This window comes from Pongo pygmaeus, chromosome 5, assembly GCF_028885625.2.
Source record: "Pongo pygmaeus isolate AG05252 chromosome 5, NHGRI_mPonPyg2-v2.0_pri, whole genome shotgun sequence".
Lineage (NCBI taxonomy): Eukaryota > Metazoa > Chordata > Mammalia > Primates > Hominidae > Pongo > Pongo pygmaeus.
Window position 1 is genome coordinate 49,962,453 of NC_072378.2, and position 19,613 is coordinate 49,982,065.

Consider the following 19,613-nt stretch of genomic DNA (forward strand, 5'->3'; position numbering starts at 1 on the left):
AAAGACCTACAACTACCCCTGAGAAACAATGACCATTCCTAGTATCCAGATCTTTGTTTCTAATACATGTTAGGGAGGAGTAAGACTTTTGATAAAGTCTACTTCTAGGTCCCTGGCAAGGAAAGATCATCTTGGGCAAGAAAGTAACAAAGTGGGGGCCGGGGCGCAGTGGCTCAAGCCTGTAATCCTAACACTTTGGGAGGCTGAGGCAGGTGGATCACCTGAGGTCATGAGTTCGAGACCAGACAAGCCAACATGGTGAAACTCCATCTCTACTAAAAATACAAAAATTAGTTGGGCATGGTGGCACACGTCTGTAATCCCAGCTACTCAGGAGGCTGAGGCAGGAGAATCACTTGAACCCGGGAGGCAGAGGTTGCAGTGAGCTGTGATCGCATCACTGCACTCCAGCCTGGGTGACAGAGGGAGACTGTGTCTCAAAAAAGAGAAAGAAAAAAAGAAAAAGGTAAAGAAAGAAAGTAATGAAGTGTGTGGACTAAATATGATCCTGTCAAAAGTAAACAAAACTGGTGTAACAGAACTCTAACTTGCCAAATTTGGTATAATTTGAGCATCAAAAATAACAATAATGGCAATGAATAACCGACTGATTTTTAAAAAATACTTGTGTCCACAATGATATAAAAACAGGGGTAGGATAGGTAGCAGGCCAAAAAGCTTCTTTTCTTTTATAATTTAGAGACGGGTTTTTGCTCTATCGCTGGGGCTGGAGTGCAAGGACACAATCACAGCTCATGGCAGCCTCAACCTCCCAGGCTCAAGTGATCCTCCCATCTGAACCTCCAAAGTAGCTGAGAGTATAGGCACTGCCACTACTCCCTGGTTAACTTCTGTATTTTTAGTACAGATGGGCTTTCTCCATGTTGCCCAGGCTCGTCTCAAACTCCTAGGCTCAAGCGATCTGCTCACCTTGGCCTCTCAATGTGTTGGGATTATAGGCGTGAGCCACAGCACCGGGCCCAACAGCTCTTCTTTATAGAAGAATATCTACTAAGAAATGAAGAAGGAATGACAAAATTAAAAAATTCCCATTTCAAAGAACTCAGTTTAATAATTGATTCAGGAAAAGATTATCAACGGATGGTTAAGTCAGTGCATGAGTGGCTGTTGGGAAACAGGAAAACATAGTGTCAAACTCTAATCTCACAGGTTATTTATTAATTGCAAACGGTAAAATGTACCTTTATAATGGGATATCTAGTAATTATCATCTTAAACAAGTAATCAAATTAGCATTAGTAATGGTGGAACAACCTAATACCGTGAGTCTTCTGATATGATACAATGAGAAGTGCCATATGTTGCCTATGTAGAATTCTTGTCTAAAGTGTTTAAGCAGAATCTAATCAGAAAAATCCAAAAGGTGGAACATTCTATTAGACAATTGGCCTGAACTCATAAAAATAGTCAATGTCATAAAAAATTGAATGCTTCCTTCATCCTAGATTATAGGGAACTAAGGATTCTTAACCAACTGTAATTTATAAACCTGCAGGAGAATAAAATCTAAAATACACTTTTTGGGGACCACTGGAAAAAATTAAATATGGACTCTATATTAAATATTATTGGATTAATGTTAACTTTCTTAGGTATAATATGGTAGTGGTTACATAGAAATTGATTTTTTTAATTCATCCTTGAGTATTTAATGGTAAACGTGGCATCTGTAATAATTTCAAATTGTTCTTAGTGAAGGGATGTATACATGGTTGTATGTGTAAGGGAGGGTGGGAGACAGGGAGAGATGTGGAATAAAATATTTTAATGATAAAATATTAATAATGAATCCAGATCAAGGTTATAGAACTATTTATTATATCATTATTTGAACTATTTTTACGTTTGAGCTAAACTAAAGCTATTGATAAAAAGTAGCAGATTAATATGTACAAAAGACTGAAATAGAAGTCATCACAAATTTAATATAAAATATTATACTAAAAATGGTATTTTATTTTTAGTTTTCCTTGACTAAGGATTTCTTCTTTCTCTATCTCTTCATCATTAACCCTATGACTACTAATTATTAACAAATATTTACTTTTTAATGTTTTATTCTATTCAAAAACCTTAAACCCAGACATAAAAGAAAAAGTGTTAGCAGTAGATGATAGAAACCTAAGAAGGAGGCTGGGCGCGGTGGCTCACGCCTGTAATCCCAGCACTTTGGAGGCCGAGGCAGGCGGATCACGAGGTCAGGAGATCGAGACCATCCTGGCTAACATGGTGAAACCCCGTCTCTACTGAAAATAGCAAAAAAAAAAAAGAAACCTAAGAAGAAAAAAATGCAGTAGAACAAAGATGAATCACAGAGGAAAGAGGAAGCAGAGCTCCAAAGAGAAAAGAAATAGTAAGATAAATATGATAGAAATAAGGAGGAAAATGCCAAATTAATTAATTCAACAATGGTGTCAGGCTGAGTGCTGTGGCTCATGCTTATAATCCTAGCAATTTGGGGAGGCTGAGGTGGGAGGATCACTTGAAGCCAGGAGTTTGAGACCAGCCTGAGCAACATAGTGAGACCCATCTCTACAACAAATAATAATAATAATTAATAATAATAATGAGGAAGAGAAAATAAACAATGGTATCAGGCACTGTTCTAGGTATTAGAGATAGAGTGATAATGGTTAAACTGCGGTGAACAAAAGAAACAAAAATCCCCACTTTCTTTCTAGGAAAAAAAGGCATTTACTAAGTAGTAGGCACTATTCTAGGGGCTTTACATATATTATCTCACTTTATGAGATTTGTACTCTTCTTCACTTACTTTTTCATGTGATGAAACTAAGGCAAAGAGAAGGTAAGTATCCTGCCCACGATTACACAACTAGCATGTAGCAGAGGTAGGAACTGCATCTAGGGAGTTTGGCTCCACCATTCACTATTGAATTCTGCACTACACCACATTAGGAAGTAAGGAAGGGATTGTGCTATGGTTTCAATGTGTCCCCCAGAAAGTATGTGTTGGAAATGTAATTCCCAATGCAACAGTGTTGGGAGGTGTGGCCTAAGAAGAGATGATCAGGCCATGACGGCTCTGCCTTCATGAATGGATGAATGTTCTTATTAAGGAAGTGGGTTTATTATTAAAGAGGAAGTTTGGCCCCCTGAACTCTCCTCTTTCTTGCCCTTCTACTTTTTCCTGTGGGCTGATGCATCAAGAAGGCCCTTGCCAGATACTGGCCCCTCAGTCTTAGACTTTCCAGCCTCCAAACCATGAGCCAATAGATTTCTATTAATTGTATATTGCCTATTCTGTGCTATTCTGTTGTGGCAGCACAAAATGGAAAAATGGATTAGGAAGGATTACGTAAAAACTAAAATAAATAAATAAATAATAAAAATAAATAAATAAAAGTGGAGGAGGAGGGAAGAGTGAGAAATTACAGAGAAAGAGTAAAAAAGGTGTAAATCACAGCCAGAGGAAAAGATTGCTATCAGTATTTAACTGAGAGAGGGCTAATTCCATGGTTTTCTTAATAAAATTATAGTATAGAAAATAAGAAAATAGCTATGTGCAGTGGCTCATGCCTGCAATCCCAAAAATTTGGGAGGCTGTGGTAGGAGGATTGCTTGAGGCCAGGAGTTTGAGACCAGCTGGGACAATATAGGAACATTTTATCACTACAACAAATTACCTGGGTGTCATGGCTCACACCTGTATTCCCAGCTACACAGGAGGCTGAGGCAGGAACACTTGAGCCTGCACGGCCAAGGCTATAGTGAGCATGACAGTGCCACTGCACTGCAGCCTGGGCAACAGAGTGAGACCCTGTCTTTTTTTTCATTTTTTTTTTTTTTTTTAAAGGGACCGGGCACAGTGGCTCACACCTGTAATCCCAGCACTTTGGGAGGCCAAGGTGGGCGGGACACAAGGTCAAGAGATCGAGACCATCCTGGCCAACATGGTGAAACTCCGTCTGTACTAAAAATACAAAAATTAGCTGGGCGTGGTGGCATGTGCCTATAGTCCCAGCTACTCAGGAGGCTGAGACAGGAGAACTGCTTGAACCCGGGAGGCGGAGGTTGCAGTGAGCCAAGCTCATGCCATTGCACTCCAGCCTGACGACAGAGCAAGACTCTGTCTCAAGAAAAAAAAAAAAAAAAAAAGGAAAAAGGAAAAGGAAAGAAAAGAAGCAAATAATACAAGTTTATCCTTAACAAAGAGGTTGAGAAAGAAGGAGGAGCAGAAGTAAGGAGCAGAATTGATTAATGACCAACTCAATGACCACAACTCAGCCTGCCTTGCCATTTTTCCCAAGCCTTGCCCTAGAGGGGTGAATTATGAAGTATATGTAAGATAATGAAGGATTATTACTAACAGTTTCTTTGACTTCATGGACATTCCAGATCAACTTGTTTGCAAACTTGCCAAACAACAGACAGTATTTTCCACCCACCCACTCTTTGCTTTGTTGATATAACATAGCACATTTGTACGTCTTCACATGGAGCTAAATATTTGGAAAATGAAGTCTCTGTGGATATAATATATTATTGAAGATTCCTCCAATTGTTATAACCTAATTTGATCTTGTACATTGATTATGTAATAATATAATTGGAGGAAAAATTGCCTTGATTTTTAAAAAATTTTTAAATTATTATCTAATCCAGGTTTGATATTAAGATTGTGACCTTTTCTTTAGAACTATAGTGAGTGATTATTTTATTTGAAATATTTAATATTAACTGATGTTGAGTCAAAGATTAAATTCTGTCTATTGGAGAGGTAAATTTTTGTGCTCAAGATGGAGATGGGCTAAAGAACATTGGTTTTTTATTATCATCATTGAATGCTGACTCAATTACTGGTGATGCGATTTCCTGTTTAGTAATTGCTTATTCAAACTCAGTCAGAGCCTCATCTTAAATCTTGTTCTCTGACAGGAGAGAATGGTGATGAATATACTTTAAAACTTTGGATAATGCAGGCAGCTGACACGGAATTACACTTTTAAAATCCCATTAAAGCAACAACTAATCAGAGTACTACATGAGTCATCCTTTGCAGTTATCTAGCTAACCTCATATTCTTTGTCTTTTAACCTGCAATTTCAAAATGTCTTGCCAACATCATTTAGGAGTTGCCACATCTCTATGGAATGAAAGTGCTTTTGAGAGAGAAAAAAGAGAGAGAGAGAGAAAGTCTCAGGGCCACAGGCTAAGTAAACTTAAGCCTCTTTTATATTTTCCCAGGAAAAAAGAAAGATATTAGTCACTCAAAATTTAAGCTGAAGAAACCTTTTTAAAACAATTACTTCACTTTCCATTTAATCTCAGACCACTGGGGATGTTTACAGTATTGCCACTCTCCCTCTTTTCCTTTATCCCCCTAAATTTATAACTTCCAACATTTGCTCTTCTATCCAAAAATTACGAGTCTCATTCTCATTATCTAGCTTAAGTCCCTGACTTCTACATCTTTCCCTGAGGACCTCATAAAAAACTATGCTTTGGGTCCACAATTCTAAAGAACAATGAACTTTAAAAATTAAATTTTAAAATTTGTTTACAGGTTTTATAATTTACAAAGAGTTATCAGAAGAATTGTTTCATCTGAACTCCATAATAACACTGGGAAGAAAGCAAGGCTGGTATTCTTTATACCTCAGAGATGAGAACATAGGGAGACTTGCCAAGGTAACATGACCCATTCAAATCTCCTGACTCAGTACAGAAAAACAGCCAGGTGTTTTCCTTTGCATAGTCTGTGTTATCCAGGTCATGAAAACCTTAGTTATAAGAGGAAATATGATTAAGATCTCATTTTAAAGGCTTGCTGTTTTTAACGTCTGTCCATAATCAGGTTGAATTTTGTTTATATAGAGTAATCTCACTCTATCCTCAAACCCGTGCTTTGTGTTCATTTAGGCTGTTTGTTTATTCTTTTTATTAATATTTATTCACCTTCAACCATATATAATAACCATTCAGTGTAGGATTATGAAGCTCTTTTATGTCATGTCTAAAAGTTTGACTTTATTTTTGTAGCTTCAGGGGTTGGAGTAGAAGGCATAGAAAAGAAAAAATATTTTAAAGCCAGGCGCAGTGGCTCACGCCTGTAATCCCAGCACTTTGGGAGGCTGAGGCAGGTGGATCTCCTGAGCTCAGGAGTTAGAGATCAGCCTGGCCAACATGGTGAAACCCCATCTCTGCTAACGATACAAAAATTAGCCAGGCATGGCAGTGCATGCCTGTAATCCCAGCTACTCAGGAGGCTGGGGCAGGAGAATCGCCTGAACCTGGGAGGTGGAGGTTGCAGTGAGCTGAGATCATGTCACTGCACTCCAGCCTGGGTGACGGAGTGAGACTCCATCTCAAAAATAAATAAATAAATAGTTAAATAAATAATTTTTAAGTAGGATCTACAGCACTTGGCTTAATATTAGATATACGGGATACAGATAACCTCTGACAGAAAGGGAAGATCATACAGTTTCCAGTTATGTAACTTTCGAGCATAAGGAATGCAGAAAGAGAAGACAAATTTAAGTAATGATAAATTCAATTATAGAGATTTTGGATTTAGAATGACTGCAGAACCCTCAGAAAAGAGTCCAGTAGAAAACTCAGTGAAACATTTTTCACTATATTAGACTGTGATAAGAAACAATCCCCAAATTTCATTGGTTTTCAATGACAAAAATTTACTTCATGCTCAAAATACGTATCAGCTGCCACAGCTTCACTGGATTCTACTCAGCTCTGTCCTATGTGTTGTCTTCATTCTGGGATTATAGCCAAGATAGCAGCGTGACATGGGGCATTCCCAGAGCCAACCTTGCAATGACTCTTTAAACTTCTGCTCAGATACATCCAATGTCACATCTGCTTACATCCTATATGCTGCAGCAAGTCACATGACCAATGTCACCGTTAGTGGAATGGGCAAGTGTATTTCTATAGAGGAAGCATTGCAAATCACATAAAAAACAATCTCATAAGTATGATCCTCCTTCAGGAAGAGGAAGTAAATAATTTGAGGCAATAATAAAATCTACCACAAGTCTAGTCTAGAGGTAAGCAGCGTGGTCTAGAATACAAATATAAATTGGAGAATCATCAGTGTACAGGTTGCAGTTGAAGCCACGGAGATAGTTAAAATCATGGAGAGTATTTTAGATTTATGATAAAAGAAATATCAAGAACAAAATTGCTCTATTCATATGCCTCCATTGCATCATAGCCTATAATGTTGCTTTGTTCAGAATACCCTATTTGTCACTTCCATATCCAAATTCTACTTCTAATATATTGTACGGATTTGTTGTTCAGCTGAATGCTTTTCCATTATAGAAGCCAAAGAGGTCCCCAAAGTTTTTTTTGACTATATCTTTTCTTTTATTGTCCTGTATTATCAAAGGGTAAGAAGGTGGTATAAACTCAGCCAAGTGGATACCTCTGAGTGGGATTTTGTTTCCTAAATGCCTCAAGGACAAGTGAGAGAGTTCAAGTTTATTGACTGGGCATGGTGGTTTATACCTGTAATCGCAGGACTCTGGGAGGCTGAGGCAGTTAAATCAGTTGGGCCTAGGAGTTTGAGACCAGCCTGGCCAACATGGCAAATCCCTGTCTACAAAAAATACAAAAATTAGCTGGGCATGGTGGTGTGCACTTTAGACACAGTTATTAGGGAGGCTGAGGTGGGAGGATTGCTTGAGCTGGGGAGGTTGAGGCTGCAGTGAGCCACGATAGCGTCACTGTACTCCAGCCTGGACAACAGAGCAAAACCCTGTCTCAAAAAAAAAAAAAAAAAAAAAAAAGAGATTATTCAGCCTAGTGATGGAATGTGCTTCCACTGCAGAGACTTCTCCTGCAATATTATCTGCAACAACTTTCCTTTTTACCTATTTTAAAGTCTGCTACATCTGCTTTCCCAACAAATCTGTGAGCTACTAATATCCTTATGTTAGTTAAGTCTATTTTCCTTAACTGACTTAGGGTTGGTATATTAGCTCAGACTGCTCCATAATAAAATATCATAGATTGCATGGCTTAAACAGCAGAAATTTATTTTCTCACAGTTTTGGAGGCTGGAAGTCTGAGAGCAAAGGGTCAGCATGGTTGGGGATTTTCTTCCTTGAGAACAATCTCTCTTCCGCTTCTTCTAAAGGTCACAGTCCTATGGGATTAAAGTCACTACTCTTATTACCTCATTTAACCTTATTATCACATTAAAAAAACGCTAGCTCCTGATACATTCACATTGAGGGGCAGAGTTTCAACCGAGGAACTTTGGGGGGATATCATTCAGTACATAGCCTTTGGTTTCTGTAGCTTCCAACTAAAGTATCCAAACCACACAGACAGAATTTCCCTGTTTCCAAGAAGCCTGTCTCAACTACTCTAGCTCTCACCACTTTCTTTCCTTTACTAAATTTCATTACTTTAAATTCCCTTTAGTAAATTGTGGTCCCAAATATACATGTTATTCTTAATTTTTCCTTATTTGATAACCTTAAAGGTAATCTAATTTGGTGGTTGTCAGACTTGGTGGCATATTAGAATCATCTGAGCAGATTTTTAAAATGCCAGTGTCCTAAGGTCCACTCCCCGTCAATTACATCCAAACCTCTCAGAGGAAGCCAAATAACATTTTTCTTTACAAGTATTCCTCTAGGTGATTTCAGTGCATAGCCAAATGTGAAAACTACTGAAGTAATTCAATCTTCTTTGTAAGTTAGAAAATTTGGCTGTTTTATGTCTATTAGTTTTGTTCCCCCAACCTGATTATAAACTCTAGTTACAGAAATTTTTGCATTTACTTAACAAGAATAATGTAGTTATATAGGATGGGTGCATATCTAGCAACCAATTAATAAGCTTCTTTATGCAAAGAAGGTTTATTATCCATTTTTTTTTTTTTGAGATGGAGTCTCGCTTTGTTGCCAAGGCTGGAGTGCAATGGTGTCATCTCAGCTCACTGCAACCTCCGCCTCCCAGGTTCAAGTGATTCTCAAGCCTCAGCCTCCTGAGTAGCTGGGACTCCCGGTGTGCACCACCACACCTGGCTAATTTTTTGCATTTTTTAGCAGAGATGCAGTCTCATCATGTTGGCCAGGTCAATCTCCAACTCCTGGTCTCAAGTGATCTGCCCACCTCAGCCTCCCAAAGTGTTGGGATTACAGGCATGAGCCATCACACTTGGCCTATGCAATGGTCCTTAATCTTAGTTACACGTTGATCATTTCAGATGGGGTGGTGCAAAAAATGGTCTTGCCTGCACCCCCTCATTCAGTCTGATTGATTAGTATCAGGTGAGGCCTGAACTTCATGTACAACCATAGTTGAGAACAACCACTAATCTATTTCTTGATGAAATTGATATGTGAGTGAGCACAACCTGTCATAACATGGCAGGCTCATTTATCTCTAAAGATGAAAAATATTATCTGAATATATTTATTTATCAACTGACCTAATAAGAGTAAGTGGGCCTGAGAGTCTTTGCTGAAAGACTCTTGTCTGAATTGTGAATTCTGTTGCCAAAAGCACTAATGGACAACTACTCTGCCAATATTGTATAGATTCTCATAGGGTGTCACATTAACTCTACAACCAGATACAGAAACAAAAACTGTAGCTAATATGCTCAAATAGAAGAGTTCTTCTTTGTCCTTCTACTTGCTACAACTGTGTATTTCCCACTCAAAAGTAAAATCCTATTAATGTATTGTTTTATTTGATTGATATATTTATTCAATTGATGCATTGCTACATTTCTTAATCAGCCACTTCAAGCTGATTGTAACCAAGTAACTACAAATCCATTCCTGCTCCAATGTGTCCCCCTCACTTTCTACCCACAATGTATGTGCCTACTTCATTTGGGAGTACAACATTATATGTTTTCTAAATTGACAAGTTTTACGTTTTAGTAAACAAAGACCAGCAGGAACACTCCTGTACTAAAGAAAAATAAGTTAGGTTTATTTTTCTTGCTTCAGCATCTAAGAATGCACCCTTGAGTAATTATGCGATAATTCACTAAGTGGATTTGGGAGGGGCTTTGTATAGGATTTGGGCTAGAGATGATAGTCCTAAATAAGATTTAAGGAAGCAGGAGCCAGTGCTGCATTAGATGTTGTCAAGAACTGGGATCAACTCCGTGATAGGGTACCTTGATGACTTTTATCTAGGAAAGGAGAGGATTAAAGTAGATGTAGACCAGAAGTATCATTAGTAAAGGGTTGATAGTCATTTCTGTTAGCTATGAGAGGGGGATGTTTAATCTTCTTTACGGTTTTTAGTGTCCTTGTCTGTCTTGTTCCAAACATGGTCACAGAGTGGCTTTATATAAATGATGCTTCTATTCTGAATTTTGATAATGTTCAGTTGGGATCACCATGGCCTGGCCACCTGAAGGGCCACTTTTTGCTTTCTCAGAAGTTAAAAACTGTTGACTAGACAAGTTTTTCAACTCAAGAATGTTATATCTGATTGGGGGAAAAAAGCTATGAAATATTGCTACGGGTGTAAATTAAAGGCAGAGGTCTGCAAGAGGAGAGTAAACCTTTGAAAGGCAGAATTGCTCAAATAACTAAGAGTGTCGTAAGTATGTAAAATAACTTCTAGTTCTAATAGGCAAAATAAGAGGGAGTGGTCTTTGGTTAGATTGGGCTATTAATTAAAGTCTTCTTCTTTTGGCCCTACCAGGGCAGAGCGTGTGCTGATGATCCCCAATAATTTTACAGATCCCAGGAATATAAATTGCTTTATGACCCCTCATTGGCCTGCATATTTGCAGCTATAATGGCCACATCAGAGAGGAAGTAAATGGGTTCACTTTAGTGTCCTCTATCAGTCTTTTAGGCACTTTGAGATATTAAAGCACAACAGACACCACTATCCTAGAGGCAAGCTGCCTGTTTTTCTGGTTGATACTCTTTTTAGACTTTACCTTTTTGAAGATTGATTTATTTAGCATTTCCCTTTCATGTTCTTTCATGCATTAATACACAACTTCTTGACATCTAGAAATTCAAGTGCAATATGACAAATGAGTCTGCTTCATTCTTCAGCAAATAACTTTTCCTCTTTTCTCATCCCCTACTCTAATATCTCATACAATCCCCAATGGCAAGTAAACTATTTGAAAGCAATAAATGTTGTGGTTTACATTATATTTCCCTTAAAATATAGACATCTTATTGGAATTCTCCTAATATTCTTCAAGGAAAGAAAATATAGTATTCTTGTTGCAACTCTAAATAAGCAAAAAAGTGTTAGAGTTTATCTATACATATTTTTGGAAATGCTTCTCATAATGTCCATAAACCACTAGGTTAGAATTACTGAGGTATTTGCTAAAAATCTGTATCCTAATCTCTACCCCAAACCTATAAGAACAGAATCTTTGTAAGGAGGGTAAGACTTGAGCTGCAGGTAATTTTCATGTATATTAAGGTTAACTGATTATCTCCTAGTTCTGGACAGAGGATTGATGTATGTTACTGCATATATAAGAATAAAAACTTTAGGCCGGGTGTGGTGGCTCACGCCTGTAATCCCAGCACTTTGGGAGGCCAAGGTGGATGGATCATCTGAGGTCAGGAGTTTGAGACTAGCCTGGCCAACATGGTAAAAGCCCGTCTCTACAAAAAATACAAAATTAGCCAGGCGTGGTGGCACATACCTCTAATCCCAGCTACTCAGGGGGCTGAGGCAGGAGAATTGCTTGAACCTTGGAGGTGGAGGTTGCAGTGAGCTGAGATGGCGCCATTGTACTCTAGCCTGGGAGACAAGAGTGAAACTCTGTTTCAAATAAATAAATAATAAAATCTTTAAGAGGATAAGCAATTTGGCTTGTTCCTCCAGATGTCTCTATCACCTAGAAGAGCAGCGTATAGTTAGTAATTAGTGGTTATGTAAATGAACAGAAAAGAACATGAAGTCACAGGCTTAAAATATGAAGGTAACTTAGAGGTCATTTTGGAGCAAGCATTTAAACAAGTTAGAATCTTGGCTCCACTGTTTATTGGTGTTTGACCTTGGGCACACACTTAACCTCTTCTTGCTTCAAAGATTTCAAGGAGACCAAAGAAATATTACTACTTTCACAGTTTATTGTGAAGAATAAATGTGTTTAAATATAGAGTGCTTAGAACAATTCCTGGCTAAGACACTCAAAAATTTGAGTTCATTGTGATTGAGGAATAACCAGCCCAAGGTCAGGCATGTATATTTTTTGGTTGCTTTTGTTGTTGAAGAGACAGGGGTCTCACCATATGGTGCAGGCCAGATTCCAACTCCTAGGCTCAAGAGACCCTCCCACCTCAACCTCCCAAGCAGCTGGGATTACCAGTAGGTGCCACTGTGCCCACTAAGGTCAGGCTTCTAATCAACCAGTTCTGACCCAGATTTTCTCACTCCTCTTCTATCACTTTATTTCTTTATATGATTTGGCAGATATCAAAAGTCCTCCCTTTCCAAATATCTCCCTACACTTCTTTTGTTTTTTACATATGGGCAGAATTTTTCACCATTGCACTCATTTTTCTAAATCAGGCAGAATTTAGATTTCTCTTTCTTTCCTTTTTTTTTTTTTCTTTTTTAGACAGATTCTTGCTCTAACGCCCAGACTAGAGTGCAGTGGTATGATCTTGGCTCACTGCAACCTCCCCCTCTCCGGTTCAAGCGATTCTCATGCCTCAGCATCCCAAGTAGCTGGGATTACATGTGTGTACCACCATGCCTGACTAATTTTTGTACTTTTTGTAGAGACGGGGTTTCACCATGTTGACCAGGCTGGTCTCAAACTCCTGGCATCAAGTGATCCACTGGCCTCAGACTCCCCAAATGCTGGGACTACAGGTGTGAACCACCACATCCAGCCATCAGTGGGTTTTTAATAAAATAAACAGCCAAGGATGAACTGGAAACCACAAACTGAGCTCCTTTTCTATGACCTAGCCTCCCCGATTAACCTTAGGCAAAGAGTAGTGGTCAGCGGGCCTGCCTATGGGTAAATTCTAAAAGCCTCGCCAGAGACACCTACTTTTTTTAACCCCTGTGGTTAAAGAGGACGGGTGGGTGCGGAGGGAATTTTATAAACGACACAAACACAAACAATTTTAAGTCCTGAAAAAATTCATTTGGATGGTCGTTTTGCTTCTGTTTTATAGCTTGTTTTAAATCAAAGACTACACCTTCCTGAGACAAGCGTTGATTACACACAAAATGAAGACTGGCCAGGGCCGTGGCTCAAGCCTGTAATCCCAGAATTTTGGGAGGCCCAGGCGGGTGTGTGGGTAGGGTGGGGGATCCTGGGTATCTCATAAGCCCAGGAGTTCCAGACCAGCCTGGGCAATATAGGAGAGCCCCACCTGTACCATCTCTTAAAAAAATAAAAATAAATAAATAAATAAATAAAAGCCGGGCATGGGGGTGCGCGCCTGTAGTCCCGGCTACCTGAGGGGCTGAGGTGGGAGCCTGGAAAGTCGAGGCTGAGCCACTGCACTCTATCCTGAGCTACAGAGCGAGACCATATCTAATGGGGGGGGGTAAAAGAGGGAGGGGGAGCGGGGAGAGGGAGAAAGAAAGAGAGAGGGAAAAAAGGAGGAGGAAGAGGAGGAGGAGGACACAGGTGTGACCATTGTCCTCGAGAGCTACAGATTCTGGCATTCTAAAGAAAGAAGGACAAAGAAACCAAAACCAGTTTCTCCAAGGCTTCAACTTTTCAGTCTGACCCTTTGATCTACATTCCATTATTTTGGCAGCATGGCGGGAATGGATTCGGAATGGACAAAAACCCTTTTCAGAATTAGATCTGATAATTAAAATGCACACAAACGTCTTTGTTCCTTCACCTCAAGGAGCGTCCTTGGAAAGCAAACATACTTCGGGGCATTTCGGGGGGGGGCGGGCGCAGTGCGAGGGTGTCCTTTGCGCCTCAGCTCCGGAGAAAAACGAAAGGTGGGTGAGAAACTAGGATAGAGGTGAAAAGTAAGAGGGGACTGAATCAGCGAATGACAAAGGGAGCAGGGCTCCGGACAGGGGTAGGAGGAAGAAGAGGAGTGACTGGGGCTTGTGTCAAGCTTCCTCTGAATGGCTAGACAGCCGCCAGGTGGGAGAGGCGGAGGGTGAGGAGGCGGGTTCCGCACGCGGTTAGCCTGGGGCTGATCCAGTCTTCAGCTCTCGCGGACTGGGAGTCCGGAGCGGCAGCAGAGGCCACACCCAGGGCTTGGTGGTCCCGCGCTTTCCGGAGCTCAGCAGACGCTTGCTGCTTAAATCGGTCAAAGAAGGAACGAATGAATGACCCTTTTGCCAGGATGGAGACCCGGGGCCCTCAGGGAGCTGCGAATCCCATGGACTCCTCCCGCAGCCTGGGAGACCTCGGGCCTTTTCCGCGGGAGGTAGGGCGGGGGGCTCCGCTAGCTCCGGGCGCCCGGAATCCCGCGACAGCAGGGGCGAGCCGAAGCCGGGGCGGCGGCCACGAGGACAGATCGGCAGATCGGGCCCTCGGACCTCGGGCTGGGGAGGAATTCGACCGTGAGTCCTGGATCAGAGAGAAAGTGCTCTTTCTCCTGCACCCAGAGAGGTGGTTAGGGACTCGAGGGGACTCTGCACGGGAAGAGGTGGCCGGTGCAGAGGACCTTCCTCATGCGAGTGGAGAGGACCACGGCGAGGAGCCCAACTACCCTTCTGTCTTTCAACGAGAAAAGCGAATTTCTGGCAGGCGTGTAGCCCCGCCGCGGGACCCAGCAGACCCACCCAAATACGTGCTTGTGCGGGTGGAGGATTATCAGGTAACACAAGAAGTGTTGCAGACCTCCTGGGCCAAGGGTCGCATGACCACGAGGACTGAGGAGCACTCCGTGACCGCGCTTACTTTTCGCAGCAGTAGAGAGGGACAGCCTGGGGGACACCGGGGCCTTGCTGAACCCCGGGTTCTCCAGGCACGAACAGGGGCACCCCGCGTCCACGCCGCGGAGAGGAGGGTTTCACCGTCTCCAGGGACCTGGCTCGAGGAAATTAAACTCTAATGAGTAGCCCGAGAAATGTTCCGGGATGGTGGATGAGTGATCATCCTTAAAAGAAAATGCTATTCTGGGAGCTCCAACCTGCAATTAACCTACAGAAGGAACCTTTTGAGAGGCTGGCGCAGCGCTTCGGGGAGGCAGATTAAGAACTGTAAGCAGCATAATACCTCCTTTGTGGCTTGAATTCGTTGGCTGTCTGGGGACCTAAGTCATTCAGAAGAGGGGGAGAAAAGATATTTTCAGATTGGCAGAATGTGGGAGTTTTGAAATGAGAAAACCTGTTGTTAATTTGCATTTTGGAATAACTCTCAATTGATCTCTTTTCTGTTGCCCCCACCCCGCCCCCAACCTCTTGTTTCTCTTTAGGACCTAGAAACAGAAGTGAAGTTTGAAGTCTGCTCTCTGCAAAGAGAGTGGGAGTGGGTGGAGAAGAGGCTTGTTTTAAAAGCCAAAAACAGAAAGTAAAAAGAAATGAGAAAGTAAAACCAAAGCAGCAAGTGACTGTCTTCTGATGTGCCCTTTTCGTTTTTCTCCCCCACATTTCAGTGTTAGAAAGAAAAAGAGAGGAGCTAGGGAAAGAAGGAGTTGGGGACAGAAGACTAAGATTTCAACATGAAATTCCATTTACAAAGGCTTTACCGCAAACAATAGCTAATTTAGTCCTATAAACATGCATTTATCATACATTTTAATTTTAATATTAAAAATACTGCATGCAAATGTTCTGATCTAAAGGTAGATAGCAATATGTAGTTTTCCATAAAATGAATGCATGTCTTATTCTTTTCCATAGTTCTTCATTAGTGAGACTTGTAGTCAAGAATAGATTGAAAATACCGTTCTCCTGGTATAGTTAAAAAAAATCTCCTCTGGTACTACTGAAACAACTAATTTTTCTTATTTTGTTTGTTTCTCTTTATTATTAAATACTATCTGAATTAACTCTTTAGTAGTTGGCCTGGTTGAAGCTCTGTGAGGAGCAAAGCAGCCCTCTCTAGGTGAACTGCTTGACTTTACCACCTGAAGGAGTATTTACTGCAAGAATTAACAAAGCATGTAGGACTCTGGCTTTTGATGAGCAAACGGTTGAAAAGTGCCTCCTTCCCCAGTCTTCCCTTTTGCCTTCATTTTTAGTTTAGAGCTTGAAATGTTCTCAAAAGATCATCTGATCCACCTCTTGCCTCCTGGCAGGCCGGATAGATAAGATGCCCCTGTTTTACTCATGAGCCAACCTAGGCCTAGAGGTCTTGTAGCATGTCTAAGTCACACAGCTAGTAATTGCATATGCTTACTAAGTGGATGAAGAATGTGATAATCTCCCTCCTAAAGGTTTGGGGCGGCCTTTAGAGGATTTATTTGACCCTTACTTAGGGGTCAAAAGATGCCTGAGGATATCCTAGGTTTTCTTTCTTTTTCTATTGTTTTTTCTTTTTTTTTTTTGAGACGGAGTTTCTCTCTTGTTGCCCAGGCTGCAGTGCAATGGCACGATCTTGGCTCACCGCAACCTCTACCTCCGGGGTTCAAGCAATTCTCCTACCTCAGCCTCCTGAGTAGCTGGGATTACAGGCATGTGCCATCACCCCAGCTAATTCTGTATTTTTAGTAGAGATGGGGTTTCTCCATGTCGGCCAGGCTGGTCTTGAACTCCCAATCTCAGGTGATCCTCCTGCCTCAGCCTCCCAAAGTGCTGGGATTACAGGTATGAGCCACCATGCCCAGCCAATATCTTAGGTTTTCTAACTCATGTTTGTGAGAAGTACTAGAATCACCTTAATGTTCCTGAATTCTGCAAGGCCTCTTGGCTGGAGAATCATCACTAGCAGTTCTTAGGCCTGTGAGACCCTCACTTGGGAGAGGAATTCAGCATCGGAGCTCATCTGTGTTCAAAATTGCTTGACAGGTAGAAAAGATTCATCCCTTAAAATGAATCTCTTTTCCTTAACAACCCTCCCTGACTCCAATGGGAGATTAACTTGCTTGGCATATAAGTTTCAGACCTGAGCTTATTAATTTGGTTGAATCATCACATGTCCCAGGTGACTGATCATTGAATACAGAGAACAAAAAAAGTCCCTTTCACAATAACCAAAAATGGTAAGTAGCATCACTCAGCTGCCTTCTCTGGAGGCAATCTCTGGAGTTCAGCTGCTTGGGTTCAAAACTGGCTCTACCTCTTTATTAACTTGTGTCCTTGGGCAAGTTGCCTTATCTCTGTGTGCCTCTGTATCCTGATTTGTTAAGTGGGGACAATAAATAGTATCAACTTCATAGAGGGTTTTTTGTTTTTTTTTTTTTAGGGTTAAGTTAAACAAAAATACTTAGAACCCTGCCTGTCATACAATAAATCCTCAAAGTTAGTTACATTTTTTATTATTAGCACGGTTATTATTTAGTTCACTTTTCATCCTAACTAGGCTTTAGTCTTTCGTTTAGTAACAAAGAGCAGAAATTGTATAACACAAGAAAGCTAATGAAAGTCAAACTGGTGGTTTTTAATAAGACTCTTCTGTACTCCTGAAAGAAAGGACTTATTTCTAGCTTTTCCCAACCTTTAATGGATCAGTAAGTATATGTCTTAAATTCTTTAGAAATGACCTTCACATCTTGTGTAGGGACTCATGGTAAAGCTCAAAGGACTAAGGCACACTATGCTTAACAGTCACTGAAAAGAGTTTACAGACCACCTAGTTCTGGGCAGATGAGAGCTTTGAATACTTTCTTTGACCTGTCAGGTTAGTTTGTCTTCCCTCTGGGATTTTAAATCTGATGCCCTTTGTCTGGAAAAGCAGAATAGACACAATTTGTTTTCATTTTGTCTTTCAGCCAAAATTGTATTTAGTCAAGTTAGCTTAACTCCTTTAAACCAAATATGTTTGAGTTAATTTTGTTTTGTTTTGTTTTTGAGACAGAGTCTTGGCTCTGTCGCCCAGGCTGGAGTGCTGTGGCAGGATCTCGGTTCACTCCAAGCTCCGCCTCCCATGTTCACACCATTCTCCTGCCTCAGCCTCCCGAGTAGCTGGGACTACAGGCACTCGCCACCATGCCTGGCTAGTTTTTTTGTATTTTTAGTAGAGACAGGGTTTCACCGTGTTAGCCAGGATGGTCTTGATCTCCTGACTTTGTGATCCGCCTGCCTCGGCCTCCCAAAGGGCTGGAATTACAGGCGTGAGCCACCATGCCCGGCCTGTTTGAGTTAATTTTAAGTGAATTTTTTTTCCTTTTCGGACTGTGTTTCAAGCAATGAAAATTTATTTTTAAAGTGCTTACTCAACTTCCCTATTAACTGCCTACAACATGTTTATAGATTTCATTTAATATAGAGTTCCTTTTCATTGGAAACAAAAAGTAGTAAGTCGAAATACTGTTGAATTTGCTTCACAGGTGTTCCTGATCCAAGCAGAACCCTGTTATTTGAAGAGCCTGAGAAATCTTATCCCATTTACAAATATCCTGGGAGTGCATCCAAAGTGAAACTTGGGCATCCTCAATACTAAGAAATCTCTGAGAATGGCTGGGTCTTGGCTCTTTGATCTTACCTCTACTCCGCTGAAAAACATGATTATCTAAAATTGTATTAGGTGGATGAACCACATCAAAGACTTCCAGAAGCCACTCCAGTGACGATAAGATAAATGTCAGAATCACATAACCCCCAGGATCAGGCAAGTGTTATCCTCTCTTAAAACTGTTTACAACCATAATCTCCTTTTGGGAATCATTACATTTGACTTGCTGCTTATTTTTGTTGGATGTTACCAGTGCTTGGTGATAAAACTTGATGTGGCTCTTTGCCTTGAAAAAGAAAAAAACTTTTTATTAAAAGAAACAGTTATATACACTGCATAAAAATTGGAAAAATATTATGAAGAAAAAGAAGATTATAATAAAGGAAACAAAAATTTACAGATGACCCCAAATCTCTTTTAATATTTGGCATGTTTCAAGCATGAGTTTTTTGTTTTGTTTTGTTTTTGTTTTATAGAGACAGCACCTTGCTATGTTGCCCAGGCTAGTCTTTTTTTTTTTTGAGACAGAGCCTCGCTCTGTTGCCCAGGCTGGAGTGCAGTGGCGCGATCTTCGCTCACTGCAACTCCGCCTCCCGGGTTCATGCCATTCTCCTGCCTCAGCCTCCCGAGCAGCTGGGACTACAGGTGCTCGCCATCACCCCAGGCTAATTTTTTGTATTTTTAGGAGAGACGGAGTTTCACCATGTTAGCCAGGATGGTCTGCATCTCCTGATCTCGTGATCTGTCCACCTCAGCCTCCCAAAGTGCTGGGATTACAGGCGTGAGCCACCGCGCACCTGGCGTGCCCAGGCTAGTCTTAAAATCCTGGACTGAAGCAATCCTCCTGCCTTGGCCTCCCAACATGCTGGGCGTATGGGCATCAGCCACCATGCCCGGCCAAGTATGGTTTTATTTTATTGTGTTTTCATGTGTATATACCTACATATATACATACATCTTTCTAAGCATAAACTATATAAAGCAGTATTAATGTAAACTCTGTATATTTTCTGAATATTGTCTGTATATAAACAAACATATACTGATGCTACTCAAGACGTGTTCTGTGAAACGGCAGCATGGGCATCTCCAGGAA

General features: G+C 40.8%; 1 protein-coding gene across 1 annotated transcript; it reads left to right on the forward strand.

Annotated features, from left to right (window-relative positions):
• Positions 1–14,121: 14,121 nt before the first annotated feature.
• C5H6orf141 (chromosome 5 C6orf141 homolog) lies at positions 14,122–18,910 on the forward strand. Its single transcript, XM_054493017.2, has 2 exons — positions 14,122–15,162; positions 18,393–18,910. Exon 1 carries the CDS (start codon positions 14,280–14,282, stop codon positions 15,012–15,014), a length of 735 nt encoding a protein of 244 aa, XP_054348992.2. The 5' UTR covers positions 14,122–14,279; the 3' UTR covers positions 15,015–15,162; positions 18,393–18,910.
• The last annotated feature ends 703 nt before the right edge of the window (positions 18,911–19,613 follow it).

What these genes read in the sequence shown, in the direction of transcription:
- C5H6orf141 (XM_054493017.2), top strand. Translation starts at nt 14,280, where the DNA reads ATGAATGACCCTTTTGCCAGGATGGAGACCCGGGGCCCTCAGGGAGCT.